The 19,990-nt window shown below is 41.7% G+C and overlaps 2 protein-coding genes across 3 annotated transcripts in view; one reads left to right on the top strand and one right to left on the bottom strand.

Moving 5' to 3' along the window:
- CEP126 (centrosomal protein 126) overlaps positions 1 to 7,724 on the top strand; it is a 33,737-nt gene extending 26,013 nt beyond the window's left edge. Inside the window, exons 8-11 of the mRNA XM_049778550.1 lie at positions 626 to 701; positions 4,340 to 4,549; positions 5,068 to 5,132; positions 7,545 to 7,724. Coding sequence (XP_049634507.1) covers positions 626 to 701; positions 4,340 to 4,549; positions 5,068 to 5,132; positions 7,545 to 7,607 — 414 coding nt within the window. The 3' untranslated portion in view covers positions 7,608 to 7,724. The remainder of the gene's footprint in view (positions 1 to 625; positions 702 to 4,339; positions 4,550 to 5,067; positions 5,133 to 7,544) is intronic.
- Positions 1 to 19,990, bottom strand: part of TMEM123 (transmembrane protein 123) — a 639,759-nt gene that overhangs the window by 359,538 nt on the left and 260,231 nt on the right. The gene's annotated exons all lie outside the window — the stretch shown is intronic.

Genomic DNA, 19,990 nt, shown 5'->3' with positions numbered 1-19,990 from the left:
CATCACAACGAACATGAAAGACAAAAACTATTTGTGTGTGGGTTCTGGTGGTTTTGTTTTGGGAGGCCGCACCAGTGATGCTTGGGAAGACGTGGTGCCAGGAGTCAAACCTGAGTCTCCTGCAATCAAAGCATGTGGACTGTCCCTTGGAGTTATCCCCTTGGCCCAGAAGGGGGGAACCAGTCTTTGGGAGCCATAGAGGTAGCACAGGGGTTACTGTGGCCAACCCTGATCCAAGCACTTGTACCCCATCTAGCCTTAGAATCACTGGGCGTGTCCACCACGCACTGAGCCAGGAGCAGTCAGTGAGCACTGCCCGGTATAACTCTAAAATAAACAATTGAAGATCATTTTTGTCTTCTCTTCACTTAATACTTTGATACCACTCAACTTACTTTCCTCTTCCTAATATCCGAAACAATATAGTCTGAAATTTTTTTCTAACCCTATTTTAAATATTGAGTTATAGAATAGTCTTATTCCTCTGATTCTTGACATATGTTCTAGTAAAGAAAATTAGTTTCTTGAACGATGATAGCTTAAAGAGATATACATCAATTAGAAGTTTTAACAGTGTCTTATTTTATGAATTTCAAAGATGGAACAATTTATTCTGCTCTTTTAGAATTTTTGGACCAAACTAACCAGCCTAAGATCAAATGAGCCAAAACAAAGTAGAAGTGCTTCTCACATTGATCAAGGTATGTTTGAGTTTGAATATTTTCTCTAAGTTTTATACTTGCAGTTATTTTTCTCATTCTTATTTTTCTCAAACACATAACTTTTACATTTCTGCTATATCACATTTTGGAACTTGAACTCTTCTCACCTGCATATTTAAGTTGCTGGAAAATTTTCTTCATTCTATACAATAATATATTGACCATCTTTCTACATTTAATATTTATTTCTAACTCTTCAATTTCTTTTGTTTTGTTTTGTTTGTTTGTTGATTTTTTGAGCCAAACCCATTTGGACACTCAGGGATTATTCCTGGCTATGTGCTCAGGTCCCCCAGTGGCTAGCGCTTGCAAGGCAGACACCTTACCTCTAGCGCCACCTCTCCAGCCCTCAGTTTCTTTATATGATTGATATATTAGCAGATTTTAAAATCTGACATTACTGGGTAAATAATTGGGCAGTTGGCCCCCCAGTAGAGATACTATGAGTGAAACTCATGTTAATAATAATGAATATTTGAACAAAAGAAGCCCATTGCTATGGCTTTTCAAATGCCATTCAAGTTTTATCACTTAGAATTCCTATAGTGGTAGGACAGAGAGATATAGCACATGGGTTGAAAGCCCTTGTCTTGCAAGCAGCTAATCCTGATTCAATCCCAGATAGTGTCTGGGCACCAAGTACTGCCGGGGGAATCCCTAAGCAACAGAAAATGTAGCCCAGCACTACCTCAGATTCTTCTCTTCATGTAGAATGAATTCTTATATAATGGCCAAAGAAATAGATTTTACTGGGGCTGGAGCAATAGCACAGCAGTGTGGTTTTTGCTTTGCATGCTGCTAACCCAGGACAGACCTGGGTTCAATCCTCCAGCATCCCATATGGTCCCCCGAGGCAGGAGCGATTTTCTGAGCACATAGCCAGAAGTAACCCCTGAATGTCACTGGGTGTGCCCAAAAATAAAAAGAAATTAAAAAAAAATAAATAGATTTTACTCATTTTTATTTGTCTCTTTGAAGGAGCAGGGAGAAAGGGCTACAACCCCCAATGACCAGGGATCATTCCTGGTGGTGCTCAGGAAACATAAGCAGTACCAGGGATTAAACTTTAGTTGGCCTTAAATCATATTTCTTTAAACATTGCTCTTACTTTTTATCAAACAATATTCTTGGTCAGAGAGATGATTTAGTAGAGCACATGCCTCACAAATGTAATGCCCAGTTTTCAGTCAAATATTAGAAAGTTGGAAATTTTTTTTTTTTTTTTTTTTTTTTTTTGGTTTTTGGGCCCACACCCGGCGATGCTCAGGGGTTACTCCTGGCTGTCTGCTCAGAAATAGCTCCTGGCAGGCACGGGGGACCCTATGGGACACCGGGATTCGAACCAACCACCTTTGGTCCTGGATCGGCTGCTTGCAAGGCAAACACCGCTGTGCTATCTCTCCGGGCCCGAAAGTTGGAAATATTAATTGAATCTTCATCAGTGAAAACTACTTAAATCAGTGTTCTTGTTGTTTGGAGTATATTTTGGTAGAGTTATATTTTTGTCTTAATAATTTAGTCATTATTTTTTTCTTTTTTCTTTTTTTTTGGTTTTTGGGTCACACCCGGCAGTGCTCAGGGGTCATTCCTGGCTCTGTGCTCAGAAATCGCTCCCTGGCAGGCTTAGGGGGACCATATGGGATGCTGGGATTTGAACCACAGTCCTTCTGCGCCTGAGGCAAACGCCTCTACTGCTGTGCTATCTCTCCGGCCCCCTAGTCAATATTTTTAAGCTCCAAGAAATCTTATCTAGGGCCAGAAGAGAGCACAGTGGTAGCACAGTGGTAGGGTGTTTGCCTTGAAGGGGCCAATTCAGCATGGATGGTGGTACAAATCCCTGCACCCTGTATGGTCCCCGTGCCTACCAGGAGTGATTTCTGATCACAGAGCTAGGAGTGGCCCCTGAGCACTGCTGGGTATGATTACCCCCCCCCCCACCCAAAACAAAAAGAAAATAAATCTCCTAATCCAGAAATTTAGACATATTTATTTTCCTCAAGTTTGCTATAATGTTCTGATCATTAAGTTTGATTCTTGGGGGGTTTAAGGGGTGGGGGGGGGGGTGGGGGGTTTTGTTTGTTTTGTTTTGTTTTGGGGCCACACCCAGCAGCACTTGGATTACTCCTAGCTCTGTGCTAGAGGACCATATGGGACGCCTACCAGCAATCAAACCCTAGTCCATCCCGGGTCAGTCGTGCACAAGGCAAACACCCTACTGCTGTGCTATTGCTCTGGCCCTGATTCTTATGTTTCTTAATGAATACTATAAAAGAGACTCCAGATTGAGTCTTTTATCATCAACAAACTAACCTCTTAATACACATTTGATGCTCAGGGGTTACTCCTGGCTAATCGCTCACGTGGTCCTTCCTTGGCTAGCACTTGCAAGGCAGACACCTTACCTCTAGCGCCACCTCACCAGCCCCAAAACATTTCTTATCCTCAAGTCTTCTAATGATCTTCCTTCATGTTCACTTTTAGGGACAGGAAGTCAGGGATCATTCTTGGCATTGTTCAGGAAACATAAGTAGTGCAGAGGGTGAAACCAGGATTGGTCTTACTCCTTATACACTCTCTCTAAGCTTAGACTACCTTATTCCCTATACTATCCCTTCAAGCTTATACTACTAACTCCCCCTATACTATCTCTCCAAGCCTTTAATTACTTTATTCCGTATATTATCTCTCGAAACTCATACTACCTTACCCCTATACTATCTCTCCAAGCTTATACTAATTACTCCCTAAACTATCCCTCAAGCTTATACTACTTTACCCCCTATACTATTTCTCCAAACTTATACCATCTTACTTCCTATGTTATCTCCAAGTTTATACTACTTACTCCCTATATCCAAGTTTATACTATCTTGCTCCCTATACTATCTAACTCTCCAAGCTTATACTAACTAGCTCACCCGATACTATCTCCAAGCTTGGACTACTTTACTCCCTATACTGTCTCTCCAATTTTATACTACCTTATTCCCTATACTACCACAATCCCATCATGTTAAATTTTTATAGCCAATTGGATTTGTTTCTAGACTGTACATTACTTTCAGCTAACCAGTTAATTTTATAATCTCTTAACTTTATTTAACTTATATTAATTATATTTAACTTACATTAATTGATACTGATAATAAAGCAATCTATTTTATTTTCTCAATGAATAAAGCACAAGACAAAAATAATCTAAACATTGTGTTTTTTCATTAGTTCAGGTAGCACTCTAGGAATTTTCAATTGCCATTGTTTTTAATTTTTAGAATAGGAAAATTCTATATATAGAAGATTCTGATGAATAGAATGCAAAATAAGGGCTCAAAAGATAGTGCAGCAGATAAGGTGCTTGCCTCACAGGTAGCTGATCCAGGTTCGATTTCCAGCACCTCATATGGTCACCGAGCACTACTAGGAGACACTCCTGAGTGCAGAGCCAGGATTTACCCCTGAGCACAGCCAGGTGTGGTTCAAAACACAAAATGCAAAACACCAGGAAAATTACCAAGTTTCTGTTTGTGATATAGATACAGAACATATGCAACTCTAGATTATAAGAACTTCTCTCAAAAACAAAAAGAAATAAAAATTAGTGTAAAATTTCTCTATAGTTTCAGAAAGTACTTGTGAATTTCTAATGGCTGAACACCTAGTAAAAGCTTCAATGGCCAAAGATCAAATTCTAACTGTGCTAAATAACAAGCAAGAACAGAAACCAAATCTGAGTTTAAATGAGACACAGAAATTCGGCCTCTGTGCACTTTCAGCTGAAGAACAGAAGGTTCTACAAGCACTTGATCATATCAATAAAAGATTACACTGTAAGTATAGAAGAACATCTTTTTCGAGGCTGGGCAATAGTTTAGCATGTAGGCACAAGGTTCAATCCCAGCATCCCGCATGGTCTCCAGGCACCACTAGAAGTGATTCCTGAGTACAGATCCAGAAAGGACAGAAGGATGCCTGGTATGTATGATGAAGTGTAGCTTCTTTGTACTAAGAAAAAAATCAAAAATAGTAAGGAACTAGATAAAAAATACAGATTAACATTTAATGTTGATAACCACATTTATGTTAATTACTATTGGGTCACAACTAAAGAATAAAATTTCCAAAATGGTAGAGAAGGAAAGGGGCATGCAAAAAATAAAGGCTGAAATAATAGTACAGCAGGTAGGGATGGAACATGATCAATGCAGGTTTGATCCCCAGCATCCCATATGGGATTCCTGCGTACAGAGCCAGGAGTGACACCTGAGCATGACCAAGTGTGCCCTCCATAAATTTAATTTTTATTATTCTTTCAATATTCATAACTAAATTAATGTTATTGTTCCAGATGTACAAGAAACTATTTGCAAAAATCCATCCATCAAAAATACATTAAAAACAATGCCACTTCTTGTAAGTATTATGGAAGTCTGTTATTTTAGGGAACTTATTTTATGTGTAAGAATCCTATATAAATTTTTCTATTTTTGATTTTTTTTTTTTTGGTTGAGATTAGCTTCTAGTTTTTCTCCCCAACCAACTTTTAATTACAGGGTATTTTGATAGAATCAAGGATTTAACCTCTTTGTTTTGTTGTTGTTGTTGTTTTGGAGGTATACTCAGCAGTGCTCAGGACTTATTCTTGAATCTGAGGTCAGGGATCCCTTCTAGTAGTACCATATGGTGTTGTGCTGGGAATTGAACTTGCGTTTTTTAAGTTTATCACATGAGAGACTAGTGCCCTACTTTTTGTACTGTATTTCTGGCTCCTTCGTTCTAGTGGCTAAAAAGGCTGGTTTTTCTGTCCTCCCTCCCTGGGGGATCCTTAAATAGTATTTAATATTTGACTTCGGCTGGGCTGAAGCCCATTAGTAGAACACAAGCCTCAAATGTGTGAGGCCCTGGCCTTGTTTTCAGCACCACAAAAAGGAAGAAAAAAAATACTTTCAGGGATACTAAAATACTAAAAATACTAAATAATGATGATATAATAAAATATATCATATAATATATTATATAATATATAATAATATTATAATAATACTAAAATAATTAGTTCCATGGGCTGAATACGTGCTTTGCGGGAGATCTGGATTTGATCCCTGGCATCATGTGGTTCCCTAAGCATATCTGAGAGCAATCAGACACCTCTGAGTAGGAAGTGGTCGCTGAGTAATGCCAAGTGTAAAAGAATAGAAAATAAACAGAAGAGATTTAGGGATCACAGTGTCTAGGAGCAGTTAATCAGAACAAAAAGAGAACCTTCCTATTTTGGTAAACTATGGAAGCTTAATTTTCTTTATTTTATGTAACTTATCATTTTCATCATTGTATTCAAAGTTCTTCCCTAATGGGAGACACTGTGCTGGGACTGGGACTAGAAAGGGGGAAAATACCTACTTGTCCCTGAAGAGCATTTGACCTCTTAGAGAACTAACTGGCTGGCAGTACAGGATGATAGTAGAGTCAATAGATAAACATCTCCAGGACAACCCTCATGGCTTGTTCTTGTTCTTGGGTTTTCTCCTGTGAAGACCGTGGATCTGAAGAGATCAATGTAGTTCAAACATTTTTATGAATAACATTTAATCTCCAGCATTACATTTAATTTGATTAATTTTTGATCATTTGGAGACAATGTCCTGATCATTAAGTTTGATTCTTGGGGTTTTTAAGGGGGTAAGGGGTTGTGGGGTTGGGTTTTTTTGTTGTTGTTTGTTTTGTTACAAAACATCATCTTTTTGGAGCATCTTTTTGTAGTATTTTCTTTACACTTTAAGATAAAAATGGAGATCCAGAGTGACTGCACAGAGGATAGGGTGCTTGCCTTGCATGGCAGCCAACCAAGTTCCGTCCCCACCACCCCTCTATGGTCCCCTAGAGCACTACTGTCAGGAGTGATTCTTGAGTATCACTAGATGTAGCCAGAAATGAAGCCAAGCAAGATGAAAGAATGACATTTTAACACGTATCTTCCGAAGCACCTTTCTATTTTAGTCTGCTGTGGGGTTTTTTGTTTTGTTTTGGTTCTGGGTTTTTTTGGGCCACATCCAGTGACCCTCGGGTTACTCCTGGCTCTGTGCTCAGAAATCACTCCTGGCAGGCATGCGGGACCATATGGGATGCCAGAATTCGTACCAGCATCAGTCCTGGGTCGGCCACTTGCAAGGCAAATGCCCTACTGCTGTGCTATCTCTCTGGCCCCTAGCCTGCTGTGTATCGTGAAACAGCACCTCAGGTAAAGATTGGCTCCAAGAGCTTCCTGTGGAAAATAGGAGTGAGGGACTGGAGTGAGTGTAGGAGGTGACTCAGGCTCATGCCTGACAGGCAGCCAGCTCCATTTGGGTGTCATCCCGCACCGATGCTAAGTACATAGTCAGAAATTGTTCCTAAGCACTGCTAGGTATGGTCCAGAAACAACTCCCAAAAGGGGAAGGAAAAAAAGAGAAGAGAAGAGGGCTGGAGAAGATAGTACAAGGGGCCATGCATTTGTCTTACATGCTGCCAACACAGGTTCCATCCACAAAACCATACATGGTCCCAAACACCACTAGGAGTAGCCCTTGGCCATAGATCCAGGGGACTAAGCCCTGAGTGTGACCCAAAAATTTAGAAAAATAACACTATTAGTTTTTTATTTATAAATAGATTATGATAAGAGCATTTTTATAAGCATATCTGTAGCAAAGATTGAAGATTATGAACTATTATAGTTATCTCAATGCCTTACATTGGTGAGAATGAGTTTGTTGAGTATGACTACTCTAATAAAGTATAAAAAGTATGACTACTATAATAAAAGAATATTCTGATATTTTGTTCCAGAACAACCATCCCAAGACCAACTTATCTCCAGATATTGGATCCAGACTGCAGCGAAAGTACTGATGAAATGTACTAGTTACTACTAGATGCACTTACTTGAGAATCCTATAAATGTTTATTTTTTAAATTTATGATTTTAAGCACAATAACCATAAAGTGAAAGTAAATCATAACATGAGTAATGATGATAAATTTAATAGATTATATTTATGCTAGAAGTATATACTTTATTATGTATTTTGTTCTTGATAAATACATTTTAATAAATGGAAATATTTTATTTTTAATGAGCAAGCTATTGGAAATAAATTCATTATATTTAAACAGGATATTTTATTACTCAAATTATGTATTTGTCATAGTTATCAAGTTCTTTTTAATATCTTTATTTAATCATAATTATACACATGTTTGTAGTTGGATTTGTCATAAGTTATGAAGTTCTTTTTAAACTCCTACTAATTTTTGTATAGTGGTATAAAGGCTTATAATTAATAATATCTGGACCAGAGAGATAGCACAGCAGTAGGGCATTTGCTTTGCATGTGGTCAACACAGGACTGCTCTGGATTCGATTCCCAGCATCCATATGGTCCCCCGAGCATGCCAGGAGCAATTTCTGAGCACAGTCAGGAGTAACCCCTAAGTGCCCAAAAACCCAAAAATAAATCTTACATAAGTAGTAAAGCTACTTGTTTAAGACTGATGAATCTCTATAAGATATTATGAAGGAATTTCAAGTTTAATTCCACAAATTCAGAAATGACATTTATCAGCAGTCAGAGAGGCAGTTCAGTAGACAGGTCATGCTTTAGATGCAGAAGACTCTGATTTAAGCCCTGTCATTGTACATACCCCCCAAGCAGCATGGGGAGCACCCATTCCCCAGCACAGAGGCAGGAGTAGCCCTGTCAGCCCTTGATAGATCAACCAGACTAAATCTCAACAAGGATATACTGGCTTTAAGGGAAGAAATGGAAGAGACTGGCTTAGTGGATATATTATATATATGTATATACATATATACTCATATATATAGGGCTCTCTATCCAAAAATGCTGAGTGCACATTCTTCTCCAATGCACCTAGGACATTCTCCAAGATAGACCATATACTAGGACACAGAACACACAAAACAAGAGAACCTGGAAGAAATGGATAAATCAAGAAGATAAAAAATGTATCAGCTATCTTTTTAGATCATCATGCACTGAAATTAGAAGTGAATTATAAATAGAAGTAAACAAACACAGAGAAAAACATTTTTTTTTTTTTTGGTTTTTGGGTCACACCCGGCAGTGCTCAGGGGTTACTCCTGGCTGTCTGCTCAGAAATAGCTCCTGGCAGGCACGGGGGGACCATATGGGACACCGGGATTCGAACCAACCACCTTTGGTCCTGGATCGGCTGCTTGCAAGGCAAACGCCGCTGTGCTATCTCTCCGGGCCCAGAAAAAAACTTTTAACAAAATTAAGCAGCTCACTACTGAACAGTCAGAGGAAATCAAAAGATTGCTGGAAACAAATGAGAATGAAGACAAATTATCAGGATTTATGAGATGCAGCAAAAGTGGTATTAAGAGGAAAATGTATAGCTTTGCAAGCACTCATAAGGAAAAAGAGCCTACATAAATAACTTAATGGCACGGCTTCAAAAAACTGAAAAATGAGGGCCTGAGAGATAGCATGGAGGTAGAGTGTTTGCCTTGCATGCATGACGATAGTGGTTCAAATCTCAGCATCCCATCTGGTCCCCTGAGCCTGCCAGGAGCGATTTCTGAGCATAGAGCCAGGAGTAACCCGAGCGCTGCCGAGTGTGACCCAAAAAAAGATAAAAAGGAAAGATCACATTTTGTGGAGCCAGAGAGATAGCATGGAGACAGGACATTTGCCTTGCATGCAGAAGGACGGTGGTTCAAATCCCGGCATCCCATCTGGTCCTTCGAGTCTGCCAGGAATAATTTCTGACCATAGAGCCAGGAGTAACTGGAGTGCTGCCGGGTGTGACCCAAAAAAAAAAAAAATTGGGAAATGAGGGGCTGGAGAGATAGCACCATAATAGAGCATTTGCCTTGCATGCAGCAGACCCAGGACAGACCCAGGTTTGATTCCTTGTATCCCATATGGTCCCCCGAGCCTGCCAAGAGTGATTTCTGAGCACAGAGACAGGAGTAACCTCTGTGTGGTGCTGGGTGTGGCCCAAAAAACCAAAACATTAAAAAAATTGGAAAATGATCAACAAAATGAACCAAAAATAGACAGAAGGAAATAACAAAACTTCAGGGCATAAATTAATGACCTAGAAGCCACAATAGCAATCCAAAAGATCAAAGAAACCAAGAGTTGGTATTTTGAAAAAATAATTAAGATCGATAAACCACTAGGCAAGTCTCACAAAGAAAGAAAATAAACCAAATTGAAGCTGAAAGGGAGGTTACTACAGATACTGCAGAAAGACTTAGAGGGAAGGCCTTTTAGTTTCCCCATGAGTATAATATTTTGCCACTAGGCTTGTGGTAAGTGGCCTTGACTATATTGAGAAAAGTTCTTTCCATTCACATCTTTTTTTTTGTTTGTTTTTGGGCCACACCTGGCGGTTGCTCAGGGGTTACTCCTGGCTGTCTGCTCAGAAATAGCTCCTGGCAGGCACGGGGGGGGGGGGGGGGGGGGGGAGGGGGGACACACGACACACCATATGGGACACCGGGATTCGAACCAACCACCTTTGGTCCTGGATCAGCTGCTTGCAAGGCAAGCGCTGCTGTGCTATCTCTCCGGGCCCTCCATTCACATCTTGTTGAGAGTTTTTATCATGAATGAGTATTGGACTTTGTCAAATGCTTTCTTTGCATCTATTGATATGGCGATATTTTTACTTTTCCTTTTGTTGATATGGTGTACCACATTGTTGACTTGTATTTGTTAAATCATCCTTGCATCTCTAGAATAAGTCCTACTTGGTTATTCTTGATGAGCCATTGAATTCTATTTGCTAGGATTTTGTTGAGGATCTTTGCATCTGAGTTCATTGAGAATATTGACCTTGGGGCCAGAGCGGTGGCCCAGCGAAAGGGCATTAAGCAGCTTTACTTTGAATTGGTAATTGAATTTTAATTCAAAGGGTAATTACTCAAAGTAATAGATTATTTTGAGAAACTTTATGCCACAAAACAAGAGAACCTGGAAGAAATGGATAAATTCTTGGTCTCATATCCTCCCAAAGTTGAACCAAGATGATCTGGAATATCTGAACAGATCTATCACTATTGGAGAAATTGAAATGCTAATCAAAAGGCTTCCCAAAGGCTCGGAGAGATTTGCCTTGCAAACAGCCGATCCAGGACCAAAGGTGGTTGGTTCGAATCCCGGTGTCCCATATGGTCCCCCGTGCCTGCCAGGAGCTATTTCTGAGCAGACAGCCAGGAGTAACCCCTGAGCATCGCCGGGTGTGGCCCAAAAACCAAAACCAAAAACAAACAACAAAAAAAAAAAAAGGCTTCCCAAAAACAAAACCCCAAGCCCAGAGAGATTCATTAATGAATTCTTTCAAACCTTTAAAAAGGACATACTGCCGATCTTTTTCAAGCTCTTCCAGGAAATTGAAGAAACAAAAACACTCCCATAAAGTATCTGGGAAGCTAACATCACCCTGATAACAAAAGCAGAACAGAGATGCCACCAAAAAAAGGGCTACAGGCCAATATTCTTTTTGTTTTTTGTTTTTGTTTTTGGGCCACATCCGGTGATGCTCAGGAATTACTCCTGGCTATGCATTCAGAAATCGCTCCCAGTTTGGGGACCATATGGGATGCTGGGGATCGAACTGCCATCCGTCTTAGGTCTGCTGCCTGCAAGGCAAACACCCTACAGCTGCGCCACCACTCTGGCCCTATGGTCAATATTCTTGATGAATACAGATACAAAGTTCCTCAACAAAATCCTAGCAAATAGAATTCAATGGCTCATCAAGAATGACCAAGTAGGATTCATTCTAGAGATGCAAAGATGATTCAACATATACAAGTCAATGTGATACATTATATCAACAAAAGGAAAAATAGAAATCATACCGCCTTATCAATAGATGCAAAGAAAGCATGTGACAAAGTCCGACACCCTTTCATGATAAAAACTCTCAACAAGATGTGAATTTGGAAAAAACTTTTCTCAATATAGTCAAGGCCATTTGCCACAAGCCCATGGCAAATAGTATACTCATGGGATAAACTAAAAGCCTTTCCTATAAGATCTGGCACAAGACAAGGATGCCCACTCTCACCACTTCTATCCAGTATTTTTTTTTTCCTTAATAGGCATCTCTCCTAGGAGAACCAGATTTCTATTATAAAGTGGCTTTTTACAGAAGCTAATGGGAGCTGGAGAGATAGTAGATGACTATGGTACTTGCCTTGCTGACCTTGCTTCTGACCTCCCAGCCCCACATAAGGTCCCCCCAGCACTACTAGGAGCCACTTTTGAGCACAGTGTTAGGAATAGCCTTTGCATACTGCAGGATTTTCATTTTTCATAAAATTATCATATACATTTTTTTAATTTTCCCTCAATGATTTCTATATCATGGTCTTATCTTGATTTCAGCAGAATTTCTCACTTGAGACACCAATAAGCTGTCATAGTCGCATTTTAGAGCACTAGTAAAATGGCCAGATGAAAGCCTTTTATATCGATTTCATCTCAGGAGTACTCAATTTTTTAAAATTCTAAGGGAAGATTTAGACAAAAAATCGAAATGATAAAATTATAGATATTAAGGGACCGAAGAGATAGCACAGCGGTAGGGCATTTGCCTTGTGCGCAGCTGATCCAGGGTGGATGGTGGTTCGAATCCCAGCATCCCATATGGTTCTCCGTGCAGGCCAGGAGCGATTTCTGAGCACAGAGCCAGGAGTGGCCCCTGAGCGCTGCCAGGTGTGACCCCCTCCCAAAAAATAGAAATTAAGCCAAAATGTGTTGAGACACAGAGCAAAGCTGCTTTTCCGCTTTCCCTGGCTGGTATGAGCCAGCTACATTCTGTGGCTCATGGCTTCTTTCTTCTGGTCTGAGTCGCAGTGATAGTTGTAGATCAAATCCTCATAAAACATCACTTTGACCTCCACTCTTTTATTTTTGCTCTTTTGGGGGATCATACCCAGTGATGCTTGGCGACCATGAGATGCCAGAGATCAAACCCTGGGCTCCTGCATACAGAGCACCTACCAGGCCTGGCGAGCTATATCCCTGGCTCCAATCTCGCCCACTGTTAAGGCTCCTTTTCAATTATGTTGGGCCCAGGCGCCTCATTGGGGATGTGTGGGGCGTTATTCTTCCTACTAGAGAGATACAAAAGCAAGGTCTAATGACTAATCATCTCATATTCCCTGTCCTTGTTTTGCTTCGGACTAAAATCTCTTTCACAGATCCCTGTCCACAAGGATAGTGGCAGCTAGTAAAGGCGATATGACTATTGGGCACTGCCCCTCTTTCCTTTTCCCTCTCACTGCTCCTTTCTCCCTGGTGGCTTCAATGCAGACTCTAGATGTATCATCACTCGGGACAGAAGTCGCCCATCACCACGGTAGAGAAGCAAGCCAGAAATAGCATGGGTCTTCGTGTCAGAGAGCAGAGTCACCACTCAGCCAAGACTTGGATGTGAGGAATGAACTTTGCTGTTTGGAACTCTGTTAAGAAAGCCTCACTTCCATCCTAATAGGATTCTCCCAAGAAGAGCAAAGTAGGTGTGACCCACTTTTTTAAGAAGCAAAAAATGAGTCTCTACTCAAAATTGGATTCCAATGTACAGACTGATGTTGCCTCACCTGTACCAAGAGGGTGTGAAGTGTTTTGTTAATTTACATAGCTGAGATCTCTGGGGAGAGCAGGTCAAGCGAAAGAGGGAACAAGAGGGAGGGAGGGAGAGAAGCACTCTTTTTTTCTTTTTTTTTTCTTTTTTTTTTTTTTTTTTTTTTGGTTTTTTGGGCCACACCCGGCAGTGCTCAGGGGTGACTCCTGGCTGTCTGCTCAGAAATAGCTCCTGGCAGGCACGGGGGACCATATGGGACACCGGGATTTGAACCAACCACCTTTGGTTTTGGATTGGCTGCTTGCAAGGCAAACGCAGCTGTGCTATCTCTCCAGGCCCGAGAGAAGCACTCTTGCGCTTTGCAGGATTCCTTCTCAAGTGTTCCAGCACTTGGCTTCCAGTTCTTTCAGTATCAGTTTCCCAGGTTCACTCTTAGAATACCAATCGAGCCAAATGTTCCTTGAAGACAAAAAGCTTCCTCTCCCTCATAATAGTAGAAAAGCATCCAGGTCCCTGATAATGAGGCATCTGTAGGAACTACAAAGGTAAGGACTTTGTGGGCATGAAATTCCTTGGGAGAATCTTGGGGTCCACAAAGTCACCCCACAAAAGTTTCTTTAGATCACAACCCCTCCTCAGACTAAAGGTGAGACTAATCAAAGTGACAAGAATCCTTTATACTTCCCCCAAAGTGTCCTAGAGAAAAAAGTGCCAAAACTTAGATGACCTCTTGAAGTTCCATTTCCCTCTCATGTCTGCAGATCCAGTGAGTCAAAAGCAGGAGCATTTCAGGGGCTCGCTTTGAGGCTAGACAATTGCAGGTCCACAGTATTTACCAACAGAGGGAAGTGTGGCAATATGGTGGAGAGATTCCATTGAATATGATGTCATGGGAGCATCCACTCACTGCACTTTCATGTCCTTATTTATTCCATATTCCACATCAGCCACATTTTGGTTTGGTTTGGGTTTGGAGTCACACCCAGTGGTACTTGGGGGGTTGGTTACTCCTAGCTTTGTGCTCATGAATCACTCCTGGCAGGCTTAGGAGACCATAAGGAATGCTAGAAATTAAACCTTGGTCAGTCATGTGCAAGGTGAATACATCCCCACTGTACTATCACTCCAGCCCACGGGCACAGTTTTAAGTACTGTGTGTCAGGTAGTCCCCCAATTGGATGAAAGAAAATGCACAATGGTGCATCTTCTGCCCAGAGCTGTTTCTCAAAGAAAGGACAGACTCCTCAGCTCTGATGCAATGACTCTCAGCCACCATGGAGCAGACTGCAAAGAGCACACATTGGCACTTTGCCCAGAAAGTCAGGATCTTGGTGCTTCAGGTGAACATTGGGGTTCATTAGGCACAGAGAAGAATAAATGATAGTCCAGGAAGTAAGAACACAGGTTCAAAGCAACTACAGGGGCCTCAACATAGCCATGGATCTGATGGTGAGTTGGAGAAATAGGACATGAGGCTGAGAGAGGCTGAGACAACGCAGTTTAGACTATCAGACTATATGGCCTGACTAGCCAGTGTCTTCTTATTCATCGCTATGTCCCCAATTCTGTGTAAGCTTCCTAGTAAACCCTTGGTAAGTCCAGTAATAGAATGGAGCCTGTCATCCACTGTAAAGATGGTTGATAGTCAGTTCCCTTTGGATTCAGTTCTTAGTTTTGATCTAAAAAGGAAAAAAAAATGAGTGTGGTATACTGCCCTCCAGTGGTTCTAGAATAGTGACTGTCACTGTCTGATCCTATAGTTTACACTTAAAAAAAAATAATAAGCACCAAACCCAAAGTCAACGACACCAGAATCGATACTCAATCTACAACAAGCTATACACAAAGGAGACCTGTTATACACTAATAGTCCATGGGGCAAAGGGGGGAGGTATGGGATTCATGCTGGGAACAGGGGTGGAGGGAGGACAACACTGGTGGTGGGTATGGCCCTAATACTTTGTCACTTTGTACCTTAAATATTACTGTGAAAGACCTGTAATTCACTTTGATCACAGTAAAAATTATTTTAAAAAAAACAGCATGGAATTCAAAAAATAAATAATAATATCAGACCTAAATACCAAACCCAAAGTCAATGACAACAGAATCAAGATGTACAATAAGTTATATAACAAAGGGGACCAGTTACACTAGTTCAGGGGGCAAAGGGGGAGAGGTATGGGATGCATGCTGGGAACAGAAACAGAGGGAGAAAAACACTAGTTTTGGGAATGGCCCTATATGTGTCACTGTATATGTACCTTAAATAGAACTGTGAAAGACATGTAATTCACATTGGTCACAATAAAAATTATTAAAATAAAAAATGCTGACTGGGCCAGAGTGAGAGTGCAACAGGGAGGGCCTGACCCTTCGGCCTCCAGGAGGAATTCCTGAACATTAATAGGTGTGGGTCTCCTTCCCTGCAAAAAGAAAAAAAGAAAACATCCTGGGGCCCTGAGCAGAGAGAGGCCCAGGAATAGCCCTGAGCATCAATGGGTGTGCTACAGGAGTATCTCAAGTGCCATGTACGCATGTCAACTCACATATCATGCATGAAACTCTGGATGGCATATGTCAACTGTAATGTTTTGTTTGGGTTCGGGTAGTTGTTGGGTTTTTTGGTTTTGGTTTTGTTTGGGGGAGTCATACCCAGCAGTGGTCTTGACTTTGCACTCAGGAATTACTCCTGGTGGTGCTCAGGAAACCATATGGAATACCAAGCATGGAACCTAAGTTGGACATATGTGAGGTAAATTACTAACTCCTTGTACTCTTTCTCTTGTTCCTCAACTGTTATCTTTAAAAATAAATCGGGGCTGGAAAGAGTGCTCAGCAGTAGGGCATTTGCCTTACATGCAGCAGACCCAGGAGGGAGCAGATTCAATTCCCAGCATTTCATATGGGTGCCCAGTCTGCCAAGGGCAATTTCAGAGTTCAGAGCCAGGAGTAACCCCTGAGCGCTCCCGAATGTGGCCCAAAAACCAATCAATCAATAAAATATTTTTTAAGAATCATTTTATATTTTGGCATGAAGAAGACGCCCAAGCTCAGAAGGCTGGGGAGTGGGGTCCTATCCATCAGTTCCCACCTTTGTATGGCAAAGGTTCAGCATCAGATCCTGAGGATGCAGTGATACCCAGAGACCTCCAAGGCTGCCCCCCAAATACTCCAGGATTATATGCTGGTAGAGACCAAACTAGGGTCAGGTGCATTCAAGGTATGATGTGCCTTACCCCCTGTACCACCTCTCCGGCCTTATAGCTCTATTTCTATTTCTAAATGCTGGTTATGAGGACAGAATTATACTCAACTGGTAAACCTCCATACTTATCACAGAGCCCTGAGTCCAAGTCTCAATACAGCAGAATAAAATAAGATATATGACTGGCTACAAGCAATAAGATAGCCACCCGTCCAGTTTAAAAATCAGTGGTCTCAGGCTAAAGAGGGAGTACAGTGGATGCAGGTGCTTACATTGCACTTGGCCAACTGGGATTCAACTCCTGGCACCACAGACAGTCTCCAGAACCCTGCAAGGTGTGATATTGATACCCTTGGGAGTGCCCTCCTAAAAAAACAATTAGGGATTAATTACTCTTTATCCTTTTTATTTTACCTACACTGTTTTGTTTCTCTAATATATATTTGTAATTTTTAATATATATATAATGACCCAGAGATTACAGTCTTGATATAATTCATTCTGGAAGGAGAAATAATATGTCTCTCCTTGTAAAAAATACCTTTCCATGTATTTAAATCTTTTTAAATATCTTCTGTTTTTTTTTTTTTATGGTTTGACTGGGGCTTTGAGGGGACCACTCCAGGTAGTGGTTAAGGGTCAGATGCAGTGGTGTTTGGGGACCATGCAATGCTAAGGATTACACCAAGCTTCCTGCATGCAAAGCCTGTGCTCGCCCACTTGAACTGTCTCTCTGGCTCTGGTATTTTATGCATTTTTCCTTAGGAAAAGCTTGCATACTAATTCTTTAAAGATTCATCAATGATATCTTTAATTGGATCATTGTTAGCTTCTTTGCACAATCCCTCAGTGGTGTCTAGTCATGACCTTTGATAACTGCACCTCCTTGAGCCAGAGGGGCCTGGTCTTTATCCAAGGACTCTCTCAGGGCATGTGTGACCCTGAATCAGGAGGCCAAGAGAATGCCTGGAGAGTGACTCAGCTGAGAGCTATCAACTGCTGTTGGAAATGTTAACAGAGTCCTGAGGGGGGTCCTGGAAAAGCTTCACAGGATAGGTAAGTGCCTCGAAGGCCTGAAGAATTTTCTCTTGTTCCTCATTCTGCTCAGCTTTCTTGCTCTACTTAGAGTAGGGGCAAATGTGTGGCCTGAGGGCACTAACGCTGCTTCCACAAACTCGGGATGATTCCTGCTCCCACCTTGTCTACACTTACATTCACAGTTTCCAGACCTGCAGTTCTTTCATAATAGTTATCATTCGTTCAATATTTCATACAAACATAAAAGATGAAAACATAAAAGATGAAAACAATGGGGCTGGAGAGATGGCATAGAGGTAGGGAGAATGCCTTGCATGCAGGAGGACGGTGGTTCGAATCCCAGCATTCTATATGCCCCCCCTCCCAGCCTGCCGGGAGCGATTTTTGAGTGTAGAGCCAGGAGTAACAACTGAGCGATGCCAGGTGTGACCCAAAAACAAAACAAAACAAAACAAAAGATTAAAAAAAAATCTCTGTTTTCTTGTCATTCCTTTTGCTCACAGTTGCAAACTACAAGAAATCCCTCCTAGGTGAAGGGAGAAATGCATAAACCAATCAGTGGGACTGAATAGGGCTGAGCCATAAACCTTTGCAGAGAGTGAGTCCTGGTCTATGGCAGAGCAGGTAGGGAAGTAGATGTGGCAGTCAAACAGCTCCCTGTCAAGAAAGGTCTGTACCAGAGGACACTCTCATGGTCTTTCACCTTTACAGAGTGGTGCCCTGTTCCTGCCATTTATCAGGAGATGGCCTTCCCTAGTGACCTTGCCTCTGCCAGGTCCTCCTTCACAGGTGTTCTTCCCCATGCATTTTTTCTCTTCCCTCTGCTTGTCCTGTGATATCTGTTCCTCACAGGAATGAATGGAACCAACAGTGCTGGGAACGGTCCAGGCAAGAAGCCTTCAGGACAGCACCTGGTCACTCATTCACTGGTGAGGGAACCCCAGAAAATACTGAGAGGTTGGCCACTGAGGGGACATGAGATTGGTCAATAAAGGGAGCACACGTACAGTGGGAGGTTTGTCTGGTGAAAAGAGCCCAGAGCACACCAGGAGGTTGGTCACAGTTCACCCCTAGCAAGACATGCTGACTCGCCTGCTGACTCTCTTCCAGATAATGATCTAAGAATAGACCTATGGGAGTCAAACATGCTGACCGACAATAGAGCCCTTCAGAGTCAGGAGAGGCAGAGGTAAATAAAGGTGAAATGAAGAGACAGGTGGGATTTTGTCTGCTGAGAGAACTAACTGGTCATTATGAATGAGCTCCCCTCTTAGATGGGGCTGTGCCTGCCCCCCAAAGCAGGTAAAGCAGAGAGCAGTTCACCTGCCACAGGCCCTGTGAAATCCAGTGAGTGCTTTGCTTTCTGCGAATCGCTGACTGGAGGATGCTTATCTCTTGACAAAGAGAAGCATCCCCAGGAGCAGAAAGGAAGAGGGGCTGAGGGCTCAATTGGGCACTAAGTATAGCACACTTCCATTCAGCTCAGAGCTCCAGACATGCTGGGCCCACATGGTGGGCAGCTCTGAGCTCCATAGGCCATTCCCTAGCCATCAGCCAGGCTAGAGAGAAGTGCTCTGTGAGGGTCATACCCCTCTACGTGCCATCCTGATGGCCCAGGTCCTGTGGTTCCCCAGCTGGACTTACCAGGGCCTAACAGTGGTACCTATGTACCCCTATACTTTGGTAAAGTTTAATTCTAAAATAATTATCCAAAACCAAGGCCAGAGGAGCAGAGTGATAGTACAGCAAGTGGTGTACTTGCCTTGTGTGCAGCCTACTGGGTTTGATTCCCTGAACCCTAAAGGATCCCCTGAGCATCACCAGATGGGCCACCCAATAAAAAGTAAAGTCACATAAAACAATTAAAAGAGACCTCCCCAAAAAAGGTAATGATAAGTATAGAGCAGAAGAAAATCAGAATTAAAACTAAACATTAAAAGAACAAGGGGAGGGGCCATAGAGATAGCATGAGGTAGGGTGTTTGCCTTGCATGCAAAAGGATGGTGGTTCAAACCCCGGCATCCCATATGGTCCCCGAACCTGCCAGGAGTGATTTCTGAGCATAGAGCCAGAAGTAACCCCTGAGCGCTGCTGGGTGTGACCCCCCCCAAAAAAGGGGGGGATTATAGTCTAAGCATGTGTTTTATGGATAAGTAAATGGTAAATAATAGAAGATCCTCTCATGGGGTGGTCACACATTGAAATTCATTTCTCAAATTTGAACATATCAAATACAAACATTATATTTCTTTTGATGTGTAATTTCTATATACAAGATATTTAACACACCAATTATTTAAAAAATAAAAGCTTAAGTAGCTCAATTGAGATTTTTATAAGGGAAAGCCTTAAAGGAAAACTAGTATACCAGAATTGAGAAGTTACATTGCTTTCTCCCTTG

This window comes from Suncus etruscus, chromosome 8 (genome assembly GCF_024139225.1).
Source record: "Suncus etruscus isolate mSunEtr1 chromosome 8, mSunEtr1.pri.cur, whole genome shotgun sequence".
Lineage (NCBI taxonomy): Eukaryota > Metazoa > Chordata > Mammalia > Eulipotyphla > Soricidae > Suncus > Suncus etruscus.
This window is presented reverse-complemented; position numbering and strand designations above follow the sequence as displayed.